Source organism: Cavia porcellus, unplaced genomic scaffold (assembly GCF_034190915.1).
Source record: "Cavia porcellus strain 051 isolate PalLab524CR breed Dunkin Hartley unplaced genomic scaffold, mCavPor4.1 scaffold_3, whole genome shotgun sequence".
Classification (NCBI taxonomy): Eukaryota; Metazoa; Chordata; class Mammalia; order Rodentia; family Caviidae; genus Cavia; species Cavia porcellus.
Genome location: NW_026947486.1, coordinates 120,896,332 through 120,916,347, shown reverse-complemented (window position 1 = coordinate 120,916,347; position 20,016 = coordinate 120,896,332). Strand labels below are relative to the sequence as shown.

General features: G+C 42.4%; 1 protein-coding gene across 4 annotated transcripts in view; it reads left to right on the top strand.

The window, feature by feature from the left end:
- The window catches only part of Gab3 (GRB2 associated binding protein 3), a 65,410-nt gene that overhangs the window by 17,790 nt on the left and 27,604 nt on the right, over positions 1-20,016 (top strand). For 3 of the 4 annotated variants that reach the window (XM_063246628.1, XM_063246627.1, XM_063246626.1), the window contains exons 2-4: positions 14,697-15,000; positions 17,670-17,889; positions 18,403-18,872. In XM_063246628.1, the coding sequence (XP_063102698.1) occupies positions 14,697-15,000; positions 17,670-17,889; positions 18,403-18,872 (994 nt within the window). The remainder of the gene's footprint in view (positions 1-14,696; positions 15,001-17,669; positions 17,890-18,402; positions 18,873-20,016) is intronic. The other variant, XM_013141024.3, reaches the window with a different exon arrangement.

The following is a 20,016-nucleotide window of genomic DNA, read 5'->3' as shown; positions in this document are numbered from 1 at the left end:
GCTTTGTGGCCTGAAGCGTGTGTTTAAGCTTAGTTCTGCTCATAGGTGTTGGTGAGATTGAGGCTACAGCCTTCAGGGGAAAACCTGAAAAGCTTCTCAGAATCCACACACATTTGTTCAGGACTTGGAACAGAAGTGCAGAAATAAAGCAGTGACCTAGTTCCTCCGCAGGCCAAATGTTTTGGGGACCAGCTCTCGAAAATACATTTCTAAGTAGTCAATAAAGGTGACCAGTTCGTATTTCACTGTTAGTAATCCAGAAAGATGTTGGAGATGTATCCTTTCCCCTAAACCTGTTGAAGGGTTTTTGCTTCCAACCACCACCATCACCAAGAGCTCCTATCTGAGGGATTACCCTTTGTCTGTACTTTTTGCTTGTACTTGAGAAAGCTGAAAGTGTCTAGGAATTTGTGTATCTTACACTTTAATTAAGGGAGGGAATGGACATAAGTCCAAGTGTTTGGGGGTTTATATATCCCACCTTTAATTGAGGGAGGGAAGGGACAATGTTCCAAGAATAGTAGACTTGACTGAAGCCCAGTCATTTCACTGTGACTTGTAAATGGGATTAAGGAATAGAACTCAAGGAATGCTAACAAATAAAAATGTTGAGATTTTCAAGGTATAAGAGTAGACTGGGGGAGAGGGGTATTTATATGTGATTTGATTTTTTCATACTGTAATTTATTCAATCTTTTGAGGGACATTTAGCTTTTTTCTGATTTTTGGCCACTGTAAAAATGACATCCAGTGGGCACATATTTGAAAACATTACCTCTCACCCCATCTTGAATTTGCAATTTCTAGATATGTGGTTCCGACCATTTGTTTCTTTGTTTTTTCTATGATATGCTTCTTCATATCTTTTGCCTATTTTTCTATTGGGTCACTTATGTTTATCTTAGGATTTCATAGATGCTCCTTGTGTGTCTGATTAATTATATAGCTCCCTACATATTGATCATCTCAGCTTAGTTCATGGAGTAGCTTACTGTGGAGATTTTTTTTGTTTTTTTTTTTTTTTTGTTTTTGTTTTTGTTTTTGTCTTTTTCCTGTTTATTGGTACCAGAGATCCAAGTCACGACTGCCTGCTTGCAAGGCAGGTGCTTATGCCGCTGAGCTAAATCCCCAGCCCCGGAGATTTTTTTTTTTACTTTGTTTAAATAATTCTGTTCCTTTATAGTTTTTGTGATTTGTTTGACATCTCACAAGTATACCTATGCAATAATTAAACATAAAGGCTTACAGGAAAACATTTTTTTATAATCTTAGAGTGGGGAAGGTCTTCAAACTTGTGGGAATTTCCCCTTACTTCACTCAGTCTGGGCAGCCCCAAAGCATGAGGGGAGTTCCCAGGTGGGGTGGATTCAGATCTGCTGTCTCTGTAGACAAGAGTGGGTGTTGGAGTGGAAACAGGGATGAAAGTTGGTTTCCTTCCCTTGTGGAGCACCACCTCTTGTTTACTTCTGTCTCTCTCAGCTGTTGGCCCATGACCTGCAAAGGGCTTGCTGCATGCCTTTATCTCCCCAGAGCTCACAGTAGGCTACATCCAAGTGGGGGTTCCTTCCCTCTCAGATCCTGCCCAGTGCCTGAAAACCAAAATGCTGTTCTCCTGAATAGAACTTTGTAAGAGTGTCCTACTGACCCATGCAGCGTGTGACCCATGCTGCCTCTCGGGCCTTGAACTTCCCTCTGTAACAACATCTGTCATAGTACATTGTGATTATTTGTTTGACTTACTCATATCTGCAGTGCCAGTACTTAGCAAAGCCTTCCACTGCAGACTTTCTATCCCAGTAACTCAGCTGAGTTCTCCTTCTCTATAGATACAAGTGTTAACTTGCTTCATGCCAAAACAAAACTCTTGCTAGTACGAACTAAATGGCGGCAGTGACAGAATGACAGCAAGACCACTTTATTGTTGCCTCACACGCCTCCTTTTCTGTAGTTATCACCATCGGGTTATAACTTCCTATTTCACAGCAAGCAAGTCTGTTATGTTGTGGCTTTCAGTGCTGACAAGAAGTCAGCGGTTTGAGGTTGTTGGCCATGAGAATGGTGTAATTAAAAATTACACTGGGGTTTAAGAAGGAATTTAACCCCACCAAATTTTCACACTAAATGAGAATTCTAACATCATCTTATCACAAAAGATACACTTTTCAATGTCTTAGCTCTTAAAATATCCTGAACAACATTATAAATATAAAAAATGGACATTACTGTCTCAAAATTAATTATCTTTAAGACAGATACTTGACACAGAAAACTTTTGTATTTGAGCTTTTAAAACTTTGGGTAATACGTAATACATAACTCCCAAGCTCTTGAAATTTATTTATACCAAGAAAGGTGCAAATTTCTTTAATTATCATGTGCTGTTAGTATGACCCTGATACCAAGTTGAGTAAGGAAATTACAGTACAAAAAAGAAAACTGTATCTCAGTCTCACTTAATAAAAATATGAGGAATAAATTCCAGATGCATTGTATCTAAATGTAAAGAAAATTTAGATGATACAATTTTCAGAAGAGAATGTTATCGAATCTCAATCTAAAAACATACCAGAAAGAAAAATACTGCAAAGGAAGAGACTTAGATCTTTGTTATATTAAAATAGAACATTTTTGTTTTGTCATTTAGTCAGTCTTTTATCATGTACGTAGTGAGCATGTCCTATTTTTTTAAGTGCTGTTGTAGTTTATAATATAACCTCAAAAAGCTTGATACAAAGTATAAAAATGTTTCAGCATATGCAGCAAACAAAAAGTTAATACCCTTCATCTCTTTGAATAACCCTTATCCATTATTAGAAAAAGGTTATCACAGTTGAGAAGCGGGTAAAGGACATGAAGAGCATTTTACAGCAGGTCTGCAAAGGGATAGGACACATAGGCAAAAATACCAATTTAAACACAGTACTCTTCTATTCAGACCATGTAACTGCCAGAACATAAAAAAAGACAGACAGAAAGTAACAGATTTCTGAGTAGCTTTGCACAGTTCCTCTGCATGAAACTCATCAAAAGGAAACAGAAGAATCCAAAACCCAAAGGAAAATCCATTCAACACATGGGTTAGTTACACACTTTGTTGTCCCTAGGAGAAGAGAAAATGGAAAAGAGATTTCTGAAGGGTTCCCTTGAAAATCCTTAACTTGGAGAAGAGAGGACCATAGCATGGGATAATTCAGTGTCCTGGAGGAGAATTGGGGTTGGTGAGGAAGAAGGCACGTGATGCTGCCTGGGACAGGGACAGGCCATGGAAACCAAGTATATCTTGCACTGAGGCAAACCTGAGATGAGTGCTTACATACGGAATGAGAAGTGATACTGGTTAGTGCTGTGTCTGAGCGTGATTGTTGATATGTTTTGGACCAGTGCTCTTGAATTGATTTAACAAACAGTTCCTGAACCCTGACTTGCACGTGTGTTCTTGGAAAAAAAGGGCAGGGCACATAGATCAACAGCAATGAGACAGTGTTTGGAGCCCTGAGTAACTGTGGGTTATTTCTAGCAAATGTGCTTTGAGGAAAGAAAGTAACGCAACTGAATTGAACTCCAGAATTTTCTTTTCCTCTCTAGGTACCAGGAAGTAAGTCAGCAGCAGATGCCAGTTGGAGTCTTAGCTTTGCCCCTGCTAAGACAGGAGCTTAAATAAACACTAGTGCCTTGTGGGCTTCTGGGCAGAGCGGTTTCTGTTGATTCATGCTTATGTGTTGATCAGAGGCTTGGGGGTGGTTTTGGCAACTTCCTCCAGCTAGAGGAGTACTTCAAGCTGATGAACCACCCATAAAAATCACTCAGAGTCATAACTGTCTACTGAATTTTCTACTGACTACTAGGTGCTGGAACCCCTTTTAGGACAGGCCACACCTTCCCATCATTGCCTTTCATCCAGACTTGATTGCCTGTTTTATGTTCTTATCGCACTTCAAACTTTTTATCATAGAATTTGCATTGAACATTTCTTCCAGGGTTGTTTTTAGCTCGTTGCTCCAACTCACAATTTTGCATCCCAGTCCTGGCACTGAATGGTCTCTCAGGTTTTTAACACCTGAAAATCTGTTTAGCTACTCTTCATGACGTGTAAGATTCTGCCACACAAGGAATAATGAGAAACTGGCCATGATATGCAGTGGCATTCAGGTTAAAAATCCATGAGGAAGGTCAAATTTATGTCATACTTGAACACAGCCCTCTTGGCGTACTTATCTCTGCTAAACATTTCTCCTCAGGGTTCATCCTCCCAAGGCCCACTATATTGCAGAGATACAGGACTTTTCTTCCTCTGTTGACAAGTCATGGAAGTAGATCCTGTGGGCCAGGCCATCTCCACGACAATCACAGGAAGTTATTCCATGTCTGGGACAAGTCCCAGCTCTATCTGGCAGTAAGCAGAAGGTTACAGGCCATCAGGCTGAAGGGTCACCAGCAAACTCAGAGCTAGTGGCACTGAGCCAAGGCAGAGAGGAGCAATGTAACCTGCTCTTGGAAATTCCCAACCCCCTGCCCTTGTGTTCCATGGACTTTGTGGTCCCCTTGGCAAGGAAATAGAGGTGGAGGGAAAGGACCCTCTTGAGTAAAGCTTGGCAGAAAAAAATAGAATATTAAACAGAATTAAGTTTCTTTAACGAGTCTCATTTGTTTTGCAACTCATAAACACATCCCAAACTTGCTGAGTGTGTTCAAGGCATAAGCACTGGAAAGAGAATGGAGCTCAGCTTAGAGGAGTGGGTCTCAGGAAGTGACCGAAAATCTCTAAGTTGTTACCAAATGCTGTCTTTCATTTCATGTTCTGGGACTACATCCAAGATTCTTGGAGGCCTTACAAATGGAAGTCAGTAATTGAGTTGTTAAGATTTCCTAAATACTAACTAGCTGTTACTAAGTATATGTCATTACCAACACAAGAACAAGAGAAACACAGTAGAGAAAACTTGTTCATAGAGGAATAAGGATGAGGGATGATATAAAAGGAAATGAAGTCAGTAAGTCAGACAAAAGCAAGGCTTATTTCTCCTTCCTTTGTTTTTCCATCTTCTGAACTGAAAAGAAGAATGCTTTTATGTTAAAGGACAGAAACATTCCACTTTGGGACATAAAATTAAATGTGGAGAAAGAGCTTGATATTTCTAAGCAATAAACCAGTCTTTGCCGAAAGTGCTCTAATGCATGATTTGGGGCTTATCTTGGTCTGTCACTCCATTTTCCTCCACATGCCTCCCAGTAGAGCAGAGTAGGTCAGAACAACCAGCTCAAAAATGTGCCTGGTAAAATTTAAAACTGTCTTGAAGCAAACTCAAATTGACCTGTACCTTCTTCCCACTGTACCTTTCGTTTCTCTCTTCTTTAATTTCAGTTTATTTGAAGTAATGTTTTTGAGCACTAAATAGAGAACCATAAGATTAAGTTCAGATTTATTGTCATTCAATGAACAAGCCATCTCATTTGTCTGGGTACCAGTTTGTTTTTCTCAACAAGTAAGATACTAGCTGTCTGAACCACCTCACAAGATCATGCTTGTGAGTTGCTACACTTGTAAGGAAAAATTGCCGTCGGTGAGAATATACTTGCTCTTGTTCCATGCAAAGGCGTCTGAGCCCTGGCAGTATGTTACATGGCAGCATTACCTGCCACTTGTGAACCAGAGCCTGTCATTCAACCCAGACTCTTTCCTCTTTTATGGCCCATGACAAGCAGTTGAGGACATAGTCCTATCAATCCTGTCCCCAACTTGTCTTTCATCATGCAGGTGCTACCACCTCCTCTAGCTGTGTCTTCTGTCACTCCAGCCCTGCCAACAGGTGTGAACTCATCTGTGCGGTACATTCCAGGCAGGACTTTACTTAGCTTGCTGGCACCACTGTGAACACTATGGTACTCCGTGCACATGTCCCAGGCTTTGACCTGTAGTACTTATTCAATCAACATTTTTTCAGAACAGAGTCCATCCACATTTAAGGTAGTTCTAGATGCATTTGGACCAATGTCTACCATCTTATTTTATGCTTTTTGTCTCACCTTTTCTGGGTTTATTTTTCTGTACTTTAAGAATCTCCCTTGGATTGAGTATCTGTTTATAAACTTCTTATTTTGAAACCAGTGCCTTGACAGGCAATTGTAAAGAAACATCCAGAAAGCCAGTGCACCCCCTCCCCAGTTCCCTCAGTGTCAGTGTCTGACACACTCTCACAACTAGTAGGCAACAGTGACACTGCCCGAGAGCTGCTGGAGGTGCCAGCCAGCCTATGTGTGTGCACTCATGTATGCACACAACTGTTCACTGTCCTTGTGCCTATGGAAACCAACGTAACAGAACTGTGCCATCTATTACCCTTTCATAGTCACACCCATTTCAGTCAGTCATTTGATCAGCAAAAATAAGTTGCATATGCGCAGAAAGCCAAGACTGGTCCTTTAGGGATTGAGCTGTTCTGTGACACCACGGAGCATATAGTGCGTGCCAGCACAGCCCGAGGTGCAAAGGAGAGTTAGAGAGCATTTAATGCTCACCAGCTGCGGCTTCATTTCTAGGGTTCTTGTATTCTTCCTGTGACTCCAAATGCTCCCCAACAGGCTCCACTCCACGTTTCCACATCTCCTATGTAACACTGTAGTGTGAAACCCTTTGTCAGGCTAAGTCACACACAGATGGAAACTTGTCACAATTGTTCCAGGTGGGATCTAGCAACCCTTTATTCTCTTTGTCCTCTAATCTGAAGCATCTCCGGCACCAGCACCTGTAAGCAATTGTAGCAGTCAACATGCAAGGACTGAAAGTCTAGAGCTCTAACCACCCTTAGCCAAGGCATGGAGCATATCCATGAGTCAGCACGGCAAGAGGTCCATGAAGTTCCCCCCCCGCAGGTCATGTCCAAAACTACCATTGTGTAAATGATAACAGTATTGAAGAATCAAAGCCTGGAGTGCCAAGTGCAAATCACTGTGGATTTGCTTCCTTGGCCTGAGCTGGCCATGGAGGCAGGTTGCAGACCCATCCTGTGCACATGTGAAGGAAATGATTTCATAGCTTAGGGATTTCACCACTGCAGAGGGGGCAGGAGGCCAAGTCTGTTCAAACAAAGGGACAGTAATCACTCTTGCCAGAAAAGCACTTTAAATCAGAGGTGTCTCCTTATAGCCTCAGAGACTTTTAGAATATTTCTCAGCTCATTTCAGTGTCTTTCGACAGGGATACAATCCAGATGGTTCACTTCAATTTTATTAGAGTGAATTATGGAGCCAAAGAAGTGAAACTTGCTATTGCCATGCACTTCGTCATATTTTCTAAGGGTTCACAGCCCATAAAAGTTTAGGAATTCACTTCTGAAATGGCTCACCTTGGAACAGTAGTTAAGAGATAGATAGATATATTCTAATTGTTGTGATAATGATAATACTTATGTCTTGATGTGTTAGACTCTAGTTTAGAGATGTTTCCTGAAACTGCTTTTGATCTTTATCTGCTCAGGTAGATTTCATTTGTGCTATATTCCTTCTTCTATCCCTAAACTACTATTAGTAGTGACAGTCCAGTTACTTCCCACTCTACATCCCTTTCACTTCTTTTGTGCTCACCCTTGGCCAGTTACCTTTATGCATCATCAGCAGCAGAGGTGCTTGTTAAAAATGTCCATTTCTGGGCCACAAGCCAGCCTGGGAAAATAGTCGCTGGCAGTAAGTAGTCCAGAAATGTGCAACAGACATCTGGATGATTTTACTCATTCTTTCCACAGGTCTTTGCTCTCTGTGCTTTAGGTTTGTTGATCACTTCTTCAGTATCTTCAAATGATGTTATGCCCATCCAGGGATTTTTAAAATTTCAGATACGTTTTTACCCCTATAAGTTCTACATTTCCCTTTTATATCTTCCATTTCTCTCTCTCTCTCTCTCTCTCTCTCTATATATATATATATATATATATATATGTGTGTGTGTGTGTGTGTGTGTGTGTGTGTGTGTGTATGCGTGTGTATGTGTGTGTGTTCCTTTAAATGTCAGACAATAATAGCTGGGTTTTGGTTGATTTTGGTTTTGTTGTATTTTTTGAGACAGGGTCTTGCCATGTAGTCCAGGCTGGCCTCAGACTTGTGACCGTCCTGCCCCAGCCTTCTGAGTGATGGGTTGATAGATGTGTACCACTAGACCTCGCTAGTAATAGCTATTTTAAATAGTTGTCTGCTTATTACATTGTCTGTGTCATTTTAGGTCTATTTCTAATGAGTGATTTTTCTCTTGGTTATGGATCACAGTTTGCTGCTTCTTAGCATTAGTAGTAGTAGCTTTGGATGCTATAACTTCTAAATATCATATCATTGAGTGTCTGGAGTTTTTGTTTTCCCTTAAAGACCTTTGTTTTTTGGCAGGTAGGTTAGTGCCTTGCAGATCAACTTGATCATTGTGAACATTATTTTTAAGGTTTTTCTAGGGCTGGTTTGGCCCTGCTCCTGCTTCTAAGTTGCAGTCTTTCTAGTGTCTCTACTAAGTGTTTTGGGCTTTTTCATTCTGGCTGAACAGAACACAAGTATCCCTTAGCACCATGAGAGCCCTGATAGTCACTCACTTAGGGGAATCTTCAGTATTGTTCTTCAGTTTGTCTTGTTGGACTTCGTTCTACCCATGCACATGTCAGTATTCAGCTAGAGACTCATGGAGGAACTCAAATCTAGATATCTAGAGCTCTTATCTACATACATCTCTCCTCTCTAGTCACATTTCCTGCATTCTAGTTACTTCAACCACCCAGAATTCTAATCTCTGTTTTCTCAATCCTACAAGATTGCTGTGGTCCATAAAGTGTCCATAGGCTGAAAACCAAAGAAGTCAGAGGACTCACTTCCTTTGTTTTCCTTCATGTAGAGATCACAGCCCTACCCTGACTGCCAGCCAGTGTCTGAAAGCAGTTGTTTTCATATCTGTGAGTTTGGGCTAGTTTTCTAGTTGGTTTTATGAGCAGGAGGAAAGTTCAGTGTCAGGTATACCGAGACAGTTGGGAATAGAAGTTTTCCCAAGTGTTTCAGACATATACTAAAGATTGGGAAACATATGGATTTACTACAGTGACTGTAATGAAGTCCTACAGGCTGCATGGATTACACAACAGAAATGCATTGTCTCACAGTTCTGAGAGCTGGAAGTCTAAAGAGTGTCAGCAGGGTTGGTTCCCCATTAGGGCTCAGAAAAGGATGAGTTCACTCTTCTCCTTGGCTTATAGAGGACTTCTTCTCCCCACATGTCTCTTCACAGCAGCTTCCTTCTGTGCAGTTCTGTGTCCCTGATGTGTTGATCCACTGAAAGACAAACTAGGAGGTGTTTGTAAACTGAATTTAGTAAGTCGGACTGTGTGAAGAGGAGAACCATGTATAGCATTTAGTCTCAGGTGGGAGAAATTCAATTCCTCCCCTTCCAACTCCATAAAAATGAACAAGCCTATGACCTAGACACACCTTCCTAAAGGGGCTTGGTTTAACCTGGCTCACATTCTAGAAATGAGCACAAATACTTTTCCACAAGGTCACAGGATGTGACAGGTTTTTGTTGTTGGAGATGATACTGGAAGGAGGGTAATGAGTCAGCTTGGTGGCTGTGACAGGAAAGGCTGATGGGAAACGGATCTTTTGCTGGTCAGAGCTGGAAAAGCCCTCAGTGCTCCTCATTGTACAAGGCGGGGGTGTGGGCTGCTGATGGGGGAGAAGCAGTTTCCCCTGGGCAAGCAGTGTCATGTGCCATGAGCGCCAACAGTCACATCGTCATTTTAGAAGCTATTTTCAAGTTGCCAGGTACTGGCATATACTTTGCTGTCTGTGTCTCATTTGTTCACCACAGTTACATCATGAGGGAGGCAGGGTATGGTTTATTACCTTCACTCACAGATGACAGAACTGAGGTTTGCAGAAATCAAGTGCTTGCTCAGAGTCACACAGAAAGCCGGAAGGAGATTCAGAACTCAGATGGATGCTCCTAAGCCTCCTTTTACATTCAGTTTCTCTGAGTTGTAGTCATGCCTGCTTGTCTGCTCAGTGATTATGCTTGTGAGATTCACTTGTGTCATTTGGCTTTTCAGTTTCCCAGGCTGCTCAGGACTGTTCCAGCAAGAGGGTCTGAGGAGAGAGGGTGGACCGTAGCTTAGCTACCGCAGCCAGCAATCCTGCGCCCACAATCCCAGAAAAACACGCTATCCATTTTCCTTCTATGTGCAGTGCCAGGTGCAAACAGTAGTAGGCACTCTGTACATATTTACTGAAGGAATCTGTGAATGCGCCCTAGGTATAGGGATTGTTTAACTCTTCTTTTTACCAGGAAAGCAGGCACAAACTGGGAGTGGTGGTGCATGCCTGTGTTCCCAGCACTTGGGGAGACTGAGGCAGGAGATTCAGAAATTCAGTCCCAGCTGGTGCAACTTAGCAAGACCCTGTCTCAAAAAAAAAAAAAAAAAAAAAAAAAGGAGGAAGCTCGGGGAGTAGCTCAGTGCAAGACCCTGGATTCAATCTCCAGTCTTGACAGAGACAGAGACAGAGACAGAGATACAGACAGAGACAGAGACAGGATGAAAAGGAAAAGGAGAGGGAGAAGACAAAAGAAAAGACAACACAAATATTGCAAATTACATAAATAAAATCTGGTGTTATGAATTATTATTTCCTTATAAGTAGCAATCAATTTAAAAATAGACCTTCCTTCCCCTGATTTCTCTAGAAATCTTTTTTTTTGCATTTTGTATGTTTTTATCACTTGAATGAGCATCTTCTAGACACATTTTTAAAATTTTATAAACCTTTTAAATCTCTTTAATCCACAGATTGCCCCTCTGTCCTATTGCTTTTCTTTTTTTTTTTTTTTTCTCTCCTTTTTTCTTTTTCTTTGCCTGTGGCACCAGGGATGGAACTCAGTGAATGTTGAGCTATGCCCCCAGCTCTTCCTTAAAATTTTTATTTTGAGACAAGGTCTCACTGTTTTCCAGGCTGGCTGCTTGGAGTTAGTAATTCTCCAACCCCAGTTTCCTAAGTAGCTGGAATTACAGGTGTGTGCCACCATGCCCGGATCTTCTTTTTTATTTATTACCAACATCACCATCATCACCATCACCATCAGCAGCAGCATTTTTTAGACAGGGTCTCTCTGTGTTGTTCAGGTTTGCCAAAAACTCACTATGTAGCCCAGGCTGGTTTCAGACTTACATGATGCTCCTGAGTGCTGGGATTACAACCATGTGCCATCATATCTGGCTTCTGTTTAAATATAAATTTAACTGTGTATATTTAAAATTTACAACATGATATTTTATAATAAAATGTTCACTATAGAGAGGCATGTTACTCTATTGTCTCACATAGTTACTTCTTTGTGATAAGAAAAACTAAAATGTACTTAATTAACATAAATCATTAATACAATAAAACTGATAGACTACAGACTCCATATTGTACATTAGGTTTCTAGACTTGTTCATCCTCTGACCTATATCTCTCCATTTCCTCTCAAGCCACACCCTTGATAACCACTCTCATTATCTCTATTTGATTTTTTAAAACAAAGATTCCACATGTAAGTGAGATCATATAATATTTTTTTTTTCTTTTTGGGTCTGGCTTATTTCACCTGCCATAGTGTTCTCCAGGTCCATCTAGGTTGCTGAAAGTGTGGGATTTCTTTCCTTTTGAAGGTTAATTGATAGTATTCCATTGTGTGTATTCACCCTGTTGTCATTATCCATTTATAAGCTGAAGGATACTTAGCTTGATTCCATACCTAAGCTATTGTGAATAACTCTGGACAGAAAATGAGAGTGCGGATATCTCTTCTATATGCTGATTTCATTTGCTTTGCTTTTAATTTTTTAATTTTACTAATCAATGTTTGTAGTACATAATCATCATATGCCTCATGGGGAGTCAGTACATGGGCATGACACATCTTCGTGCTTTTTCAACCCTTTCTCCCCCATCTTCCAATTCTTGATCCCCTTCCCATTTGCAGAGGATCTATATCCCTGTTTCCTATTATCTGTCTTTTATTTTGCTCTTGATTTATGATTTGGGTTTCTCATATAACAGAAATGATGCAATATTGAAGCTTACGTGTCTGATTTACTTCACATAGCATTGTGGTCTCAAAGTACATCCATTTTCCCACAAATCGTTCAAGTTTATCCTTCCTTATGGCAGAGTGATACTCCATTGTGTAAATGTACTGCATTTTCTTCATTCATTCATCTCTTGTTGGACATACAGGTCTCTTGCTTTGCATATATACCCAGAAGAGGGATTTCTAGGGGATATGGTAGTTCTGTTTTTAGTTTTTTGAGAAACTTGCATGCTCTTTTTCATAGTGGCTATATCAATTTACATTCCTAACAACAGTGCACAAGTGCTTCTTTTTTCCCTGTACCCTCTCTAACACTTGTTCTCTCTTGTCTCTTTGATAACAACCTTTGAGGTGAGATGCTATCTTATTGTGGTTTAATTTGCATTTCCTCGATGGTTAGTGATGTTGAGCATTTTGCTATTACATGTTAGCCATTTGTATGTCTTATTTGCAGACATTTCTTTCAGATCCTTTATCCACTTTTGTTTTGAGACAAGGTCACACTTTGTAGCTCAGGCTGGCCTTGAACTTACTCACTTGCCCAGGCTGAGCTCAAACTTGTAATCCTCCTGCCTCAGACATGTGCTACAATGCTCAGCTAGCTCTTTTATCCACTTTAATTATATATATTTTTTTCTACACTTGAGTTGTAAGAGTTCCTTACAAATTTTGGCTGTGAACTCCTTATCAGATACGTGGTTTGCAAGTATTCTTTGCAGTCATAGTCTGCTGTTTCATTTCACATCTGTGTAGAAGCGTTGTCTGATATTTATTCACTGAAGAACCTGGGCCTTTGACCTCCTTAGCAAAGAGTGCCAAGGACACACTGTGTCTGCTTTTGCATCATCACAGCTCTTAAGTAGAGATTTAAAACCCTAAGGAAGATCATGCTGGTGATTTTGCATAATTTAGCATCAAGGCCTTGTGATGTCCTATTCAAGTTAACCTGGGACTCTTCTTTTTTCCTTCTGCCCTCCTGCACCACTAAGCTACTTACACAAAGTGTTGTGCCTTTGCCAGCTTGGTACCTTGTGCCTGCTCCTTTCTCTACCCTGCTTTGGTCCTAGCTTAGCTACACTTCTTCCTGAAACCTCCCAAGACCACTGGTCTGACAGAGGCATCTCCCTGTGTGTTCCCTTAGCATCTTGGTTTTCCCTTCTTATAGCACTCATCTCACTGACTTCGATTGTCTTTTTATCCAGCTGCCCACTTTCCTTGTTTTACACAAAACTGAGTCACGGAGCCTGTGGCTTGCTTGGCTTGCCTCCCCAGCAACTGCAGTGTCCAATGTATCAGTGGGCTTGGAAACAGATCACTGTTAACTGAACGAAACACGTACTTATCTGTACTGTTTTCCTTGTATTAAGAGCAGTTGACATGAAACTTGTTTCTGAGCTCAGTTTGAGTTCCTCTTTGGAGCCATTTTTTTTGGAAATACAGTAAAGTTCCTGTTCACATTTCCCCACCAAAGTGACCTTTGGAAAGTTTGGGGTACCCCAGGATCCCCATAGAAGCTTTTCTCAGCGGGCATGAATGCCATTCTCCAATCCCCACTTCACCCCCATGGGCCACAGGCCCGTGTCCCACCCCCTGTGCTTCCAGCCTCAGAATGACATGAGCTCCTTCCCTGTCCTTATGGCTCCACACCCATCCAGGGCTATCATTTTGCAACAGGAATTTATGAAGTCGATCATTTTCCTTTCCTTCCTAGGTCATCCTCATGAACATGCAAACATGCTGTTATTTCTTCTGTTTTAGAGACAGGAATTTAATCATACTGCCTGTCTGTAGCCCAAGGGCCAGACCTTTCCTCAGAGCTTCATATGTGTAACAAGCTCAGGTTTCCTGCTGCAGCACCCCAGGGCGGCTGCCCTCCTGTGCGCTGCATGTTGCCAAAGCCTTGGAAGAGGTTTTTATTCTGAGGTGCGCTTTGGGTCTTTTGTGATGACTGGTCTTCTCTTTTGCTTTTTCAGCACTTCTTTGGATTTTCTGCTGCCTCAGATCTCATGTTGTCTGAGCAGGAAAAAGCTGAGGATACTCCAGATGGTGGCTTCTCCCTTTCCCTTGACCCCTTGCTCAGAGCTGGTCAGCTTATAAAAGTGTCAGGCATAATGACACTATAGATCCAAAAGACTTCCTGTCCCACTGGTCAGCATACCTCCTAGCAGAAGCTTGCACTTCCTGCCGTCACGCATACCACTGTACGGGAGAGCAAAGCACAAAGGCATAAATCTCTCCACTTGCACTTGCCAACCACAACCCTAAGAATCTCTAATGGAAGAAAGTACTGCTATCAACCTGTCACCACAGCAGAAATTAAGGATATGCTATCAGTGGCAATTGGCCCAGTGTCCTATATTGAGCAAGAGTACCTACATGCGCAAAGACAGGGCATGAGTTCCACCAGCAGGCTCCCCAGGAGTGAGCCATCAAATCACACAATAAAGCAGACTTAGATGGTACACTTGTCCTTTCATACAAAGTGTCTTGTAATTAGAATGGCTAAGTCACTTCTTTCCCGCTGTCTTTGTCACCACATAGCTTCTTGGCAGAACCTCAGAAACAAGAGCAGTTAGCCCAGTAACTCCTTGTTGCATCGTTTCTGTAGGCCTGGCGCAAGCGCTGGTTTGTCCTCCGCCGAGGCCGCATGAGTGGCAACCCTGATGTTTTGGAGTACTACCGGAACAAGCACTCCAGCAAGCCCATTCGAGTGATAGACCTCAGCGAGTGTGCTGTGTGGAAGCATGCGGGCCCTGGATTTGTTCGGAAAGAGTTCCAGAACAATTTCGTGTTCATTGTCAAGACTACTTCTCGTACATTCTACCTGGTGGCCAAGACTGAGGAAGAAATGCAGGTGTGGGTGCACAGCATCAGTCAGGTCTGCAACTTGGGCCACCTAGAAGATGGTGCAGGTAAGAGCTACTGCAGAAAAGTGGCCCTGAGGATATCTGCGTGGGCTAATTTATATCAGAGCTGTTCCTACCAAATACACTAGAGCACTGGAAATGGTCCTTTCTCACCTGTTTCTAGGATTCATGTCCAAACATACAAGATAGGATCACACAGAGCATTGCAGGTTTCTGCAGGAGATACAAGCTCTGTGTTTTCTCTGGGCCATTATTTCTAGACAATGGGAGCAACTGACCCAGGAGGAGGCTCTCTCTGTCTCTGCCTCTGCCTCTGTTTCTCTGTATCTCTCACACACATGCACACACATGGCCTTTCCCAGCAAATATAATATATCAAGTATATCAGAACTTTGGGGCTACAATTCACTTCCCTTCATAGATTTCGTTGTTGAGTATCAGCATTATCACACCACACTTTCATGTTCAAAATATAGGATTTTGCATATGTTTTCTTTTGTCCTCTTATTCTAGTGAAAAGAAAACTCTTACCTCTAAATCCTGTAGTTTACAGTCAATAGTTTCTGCATGGTTTTCTCCATCTGCCCCTGGAATACCCATGTTGTGACACTAGGGGGTGATGTTGCACCTCTCTCAGATGGCCACAGAGCATGCGCTTCCTAATGAGGACGTCCCTTTCTTTTCATGAGCCAGGGAAGCTTATTAAGTGAGGCTATTCAGCAATGCTGCTGAGCTTTGAGAGCACTCAAATAAAGGGAAATGACGTGATCGCAAATTCTTTTATCCTCGGTACAACAGATGAAGCTGACTTGCGATGTCACAGTAAGTCCATCCTGGCTTCAGTCTGTTAAGCCAAACTCAGGCTCCCTGACCAAGTCCTCACTCTGCTGCTGGCTTTTCACTATCCTGTTTCCTGCCTTCATTCCAAAGCAGATACATATTTGTTCATTCTGTTACGTGTCTCCTCTGGCTCTTTCCTCATCCAAGAATTGTCCCAAAACATGTATACATAATACGTTTTCCAGTAATCCAAGAGGAATGAGAATGAGCAAGGCACCAGGTAAAACGGGAAAGCCTCACTCTGGCATGAAGTTGGAGGGAGCCAGGAAACTTCCCTATAGCCCCACTCCCTCAGTTTTCAGAATATATGGGCCAGGAGCTGGGGATTTAGCTCAGTGGCATAAGCACCTGCCTTGCAAGCAGGCAGTCATGAGTTTGATCCCCGGTACCCATAAAAAAAGAAAAAAAAAAAAAACAGAATATATGGGCCAAGTCCTCTGCATGTGAGAACCAGGTTGGAATGGCTATCTGTGGCTTTCCACATTGTCTTAGTTACTTTTTACTCGTTGCTGAGATAAAATACCTGAAGCCCAAGTTGGGAAAGGAAAGGTTTATTTCTTACAGTTTGTGGAGGTTTCAGTCCATACTCAGTTGGCTCCAAGGCAGGGTGGCATGGCAGGACCACAGTTCATGGTGGCTGCCAACAGCAAGGCAGAAACTAGCAGAGAGACAGACACACCTTCTTCCTGCCATCACATTGTATGCTGGCTCCACCCCTAGGTGGGTGTAGCACTGACACCATCAATCCAAGCTAGACAATGAACCAATCACAAATGCATAGTGTAAATGCATGAGGCCTGGGGGCCACAGACATAAACCATGACACACATATAGTAGTTCCCCTTTAGTGGCAGGGAATACATTCCGAAGGCCAATAGTGAATACATGAAACCTTGGATAGTACCAGAGTCTACATATGGTGCATGGATATATGTATATATATAAAATGGGAATGTTTAAATAAAATTTATCACAGTAAAGGAGAAATGCCATGAATCTGCCTCAGATAATCCCCTCACATCAAACACACTTATCCCATTGTTCTGGTCATTTTCTGAAGCAGTTCTGGAGTCAAGAAGACTCCAGAAGAAAGAATCTTCAGCGTCTTTACGAGATGTGATTTAAAAAATACAGTGAATACTGCTGCTGAGTGCCATCTGACAGAAAGGCAGGCTCATAAAAACATCACAGTGTGTTTTCTTTCACCATATTCACCAGATCTGGCACCGTACAACTTCTGGCACTTCCCAAACCAAAATGATTGGGAAAGATAAACATTTTGAGTTGGTTCAAGATATCAAGGCAGCCACAATATGTCTAAAGACACTCATGAAAGAGGTTTTCCAGAACTGCTTTAGAAAGCGGCAGGAATGGTAGGATAAATATGTTTAAAGGGAGAGAGGATTTTGAGCGGGATTAATTGCATTGTGTATTTTACTGTAATAAATTTAAAAAATGTAAACATATACTAGATTTTGATCATATCTCATATGGATCAATGTGTTAATACATGTATGTATAAGTGCATATGTAACCATATACATATAGACTTGTTATGCATAAGTACATATGTGTATATATGTATATATTTATCGAGTGAATAAACACTGATACAGGGCCATAAAAAAATACTGTGTGTACAGATTTTAAGGCCAAGAATGTTGGGTTTTTTTCCCTCTTAATCGATTCAACACTTCACTGTTGGAACATTGCCTTCTTTCCTAGACATTGTTTATAGCTTGGGGAAATTGTCTCTGTACAAAAACCAGCTGTGATTTTCATCTTCTATTTGGCTTCTTAGATGTTGTTTGAGAAATTATAAGTGACTTGTATAGCCATTCCGAGAACAGTAACCTGGGAAATGATTTCTCCAGCAGATTCCACAGAGAGCCTCTCTCGTACACCCTCCTCCCTGCAGCAATCCCCTGCCAGCTCCCTTCATACCACCCGTGTTGCCAGCTCCTCCTCACCAAGAGATGACCCAGACACTAATGCCACAGTCGCTGAGGAAACCAGGAGTGAATCAGAGTTTCTCTTCCTTCCTGATTACCTGGTTCTGTCCAATTGCAAGAGTGGAAGACTGCAGCACACCAGGTATGCTTATGCTGGGGACTCAGTCCAAACTGGGTCTCCTACCATGAATCCTCTGTTCACCACACGTTCACCACCTCCTCATGTGGCACCTGGCTCTGAAATGTGTTCAGGGTACCGGGGCATGTCACCCTTTTCAGTGGGAATGTTTTCTAGTAGGTGTGTCCTCACCTCTCTTCTGCCACTGCAGAAGATGGGAACAGATCACTGTCAACCACTATGAAAAATGCAACAGTACACTAAGCAGGATGACTCATGTACTTCAGAATTGTGGCTTTCATTTCTAACCTTGCATTTTCATGTATGTATCTAATGTTTAGAGAATGAAAAAAGGTCAGTAAGTCACCAGTAAGGTGCTGGTGTGACTGACGGTTGCAGCAGAATTCAGCTCTGCAGTAGAACCAAAGGCAGCATTGGAGGGATGGGAGGGAACAAGACCAGTATGGGATTTGTGGTTGATGGGTGAGTGCATTTTAGAAAAACTAACACGCTTTTCTTCCCTCGGTCTTTCATCAGATGTGATAGCTGGTCAAACTCAGACCGCTCATTGGAACAGAATTCATTTGATGATGTTTTCCTGGATGGCCTGCAGCCACTGCCCTCTGGCAGCTTTGTGAACCCCTCACGCCCTGGAAATGGGTTTCAGGAGATGCCTTCCACAAGACCCCAGACTGCTTTGATCTGGAATAGAGAAATCAATGGACCATCCAGGGACCACTTGTCTTCTTCATCATTGCTGGAAACGTCTGTAAATTCTACCATACAAGCAGATAAAAACCAGGTTTCTCTGCCCCGTGGGGCAAAAGAACTAGCCAGCATGTGCAACACTCCACCGCCCCGCCCTCCCAAGCCAAGCCATCTCTCTGAACGGCACCTGGAGGAGCAGCTCTCCTGGGGTGGGCACAACAGCAGCAAGAAGCCAGAATGCACCCTGGTACCCAGGAGAATCTCTCTGTCTGGTTTAGACCACATTAGGGCCTGGAAAGGTAAGTGTCAAGTGCTGTGATTCGGACACAGAGAAAAACCTGGACAAGGACTGCCCTGCCTGGCTCCTCTTCATGCCTTGTGTGCACACAAGGGATTTTCTCAGTGTTCCTTGCTCAGTCAGCACAGTCTCCTGGTGGAGCTGGGTCCCTGCAGGAAGTGCATAGTGGAAAGGGGACACTTGCCTACTTCTGGGCAGCTCTACCCTCTTTGAGCTTGGACCACTGGGAGAAATATTCAGATTTCTGTCCATGGTGCAGAAAGCTGGAATGCTGGCTCCTGGTGATGGGCTAACCTACGTGTGTCTTTGCCCATGTAGCAGACCCCTTGCCCAGCTCTGAGCTGCTTATGTTAGTTCGAAGTCACTAGGGAACACACTTGCCACAGAAGGTGATGTCTTTTGTGTCAGCTTGGCCCCACTTTCTTCTTAGCTCCTCCTATGCATAGTGAGCCCTGAGGCCGAAGACACCAACTCCTTCTGGTTCTCAACAATCCAATCAACCACAGTCTTCCTCCCACTTGGCATGTTCTTCCCAGTTCCTGGCTGTACCTTAGCGATGTGCGTGCGTGTGTGTGTGTGTGTGTGTGTGTGTGTGTGTTACTAAGTTTCTCCCATCAGGGTGATTCTGACCCAGCTTTGTCCTTAGCATACCCTTCCGGAGCCCTCTTTTACCCTTTCTGTAAAATCATTTATCTTCATGAGGTTTACTTGAAATTTCAAATAGTTTCATCTCCTGCCACCCCTTCCCTCCCACTCTGTCTCTGTGGCCTTCAGAAACTGCTTGGTGCAAGTCCACACAAGCAGCCTTGCTGTAGATTTTGGATAATTTCTTCTTTGCTGCTTCTCCAGGCCTCCACACCTTTCTGCTGTGAGTTGACCAACCCAGGCATTTTTATGACAGCCTGTTTCAGAAAGACAGATATGAAAACAAATTCGCTTTGTCTTTCTCTCACTCTCCATCTATATAATCTCTGCACACCACCACTTGCTTACTCAAGGCATATTTTAAAGGAATCATAGAAAGTGTAGCAAGTGCAAATTAATTTTCAAATCTCTCATTCTGACTGAAGAAATAATTCACTCTGGCAAAGACCTTCCCCAAGGTTTGCAATGATGTGACCATTACACATTTCGCTTCCTTCTGA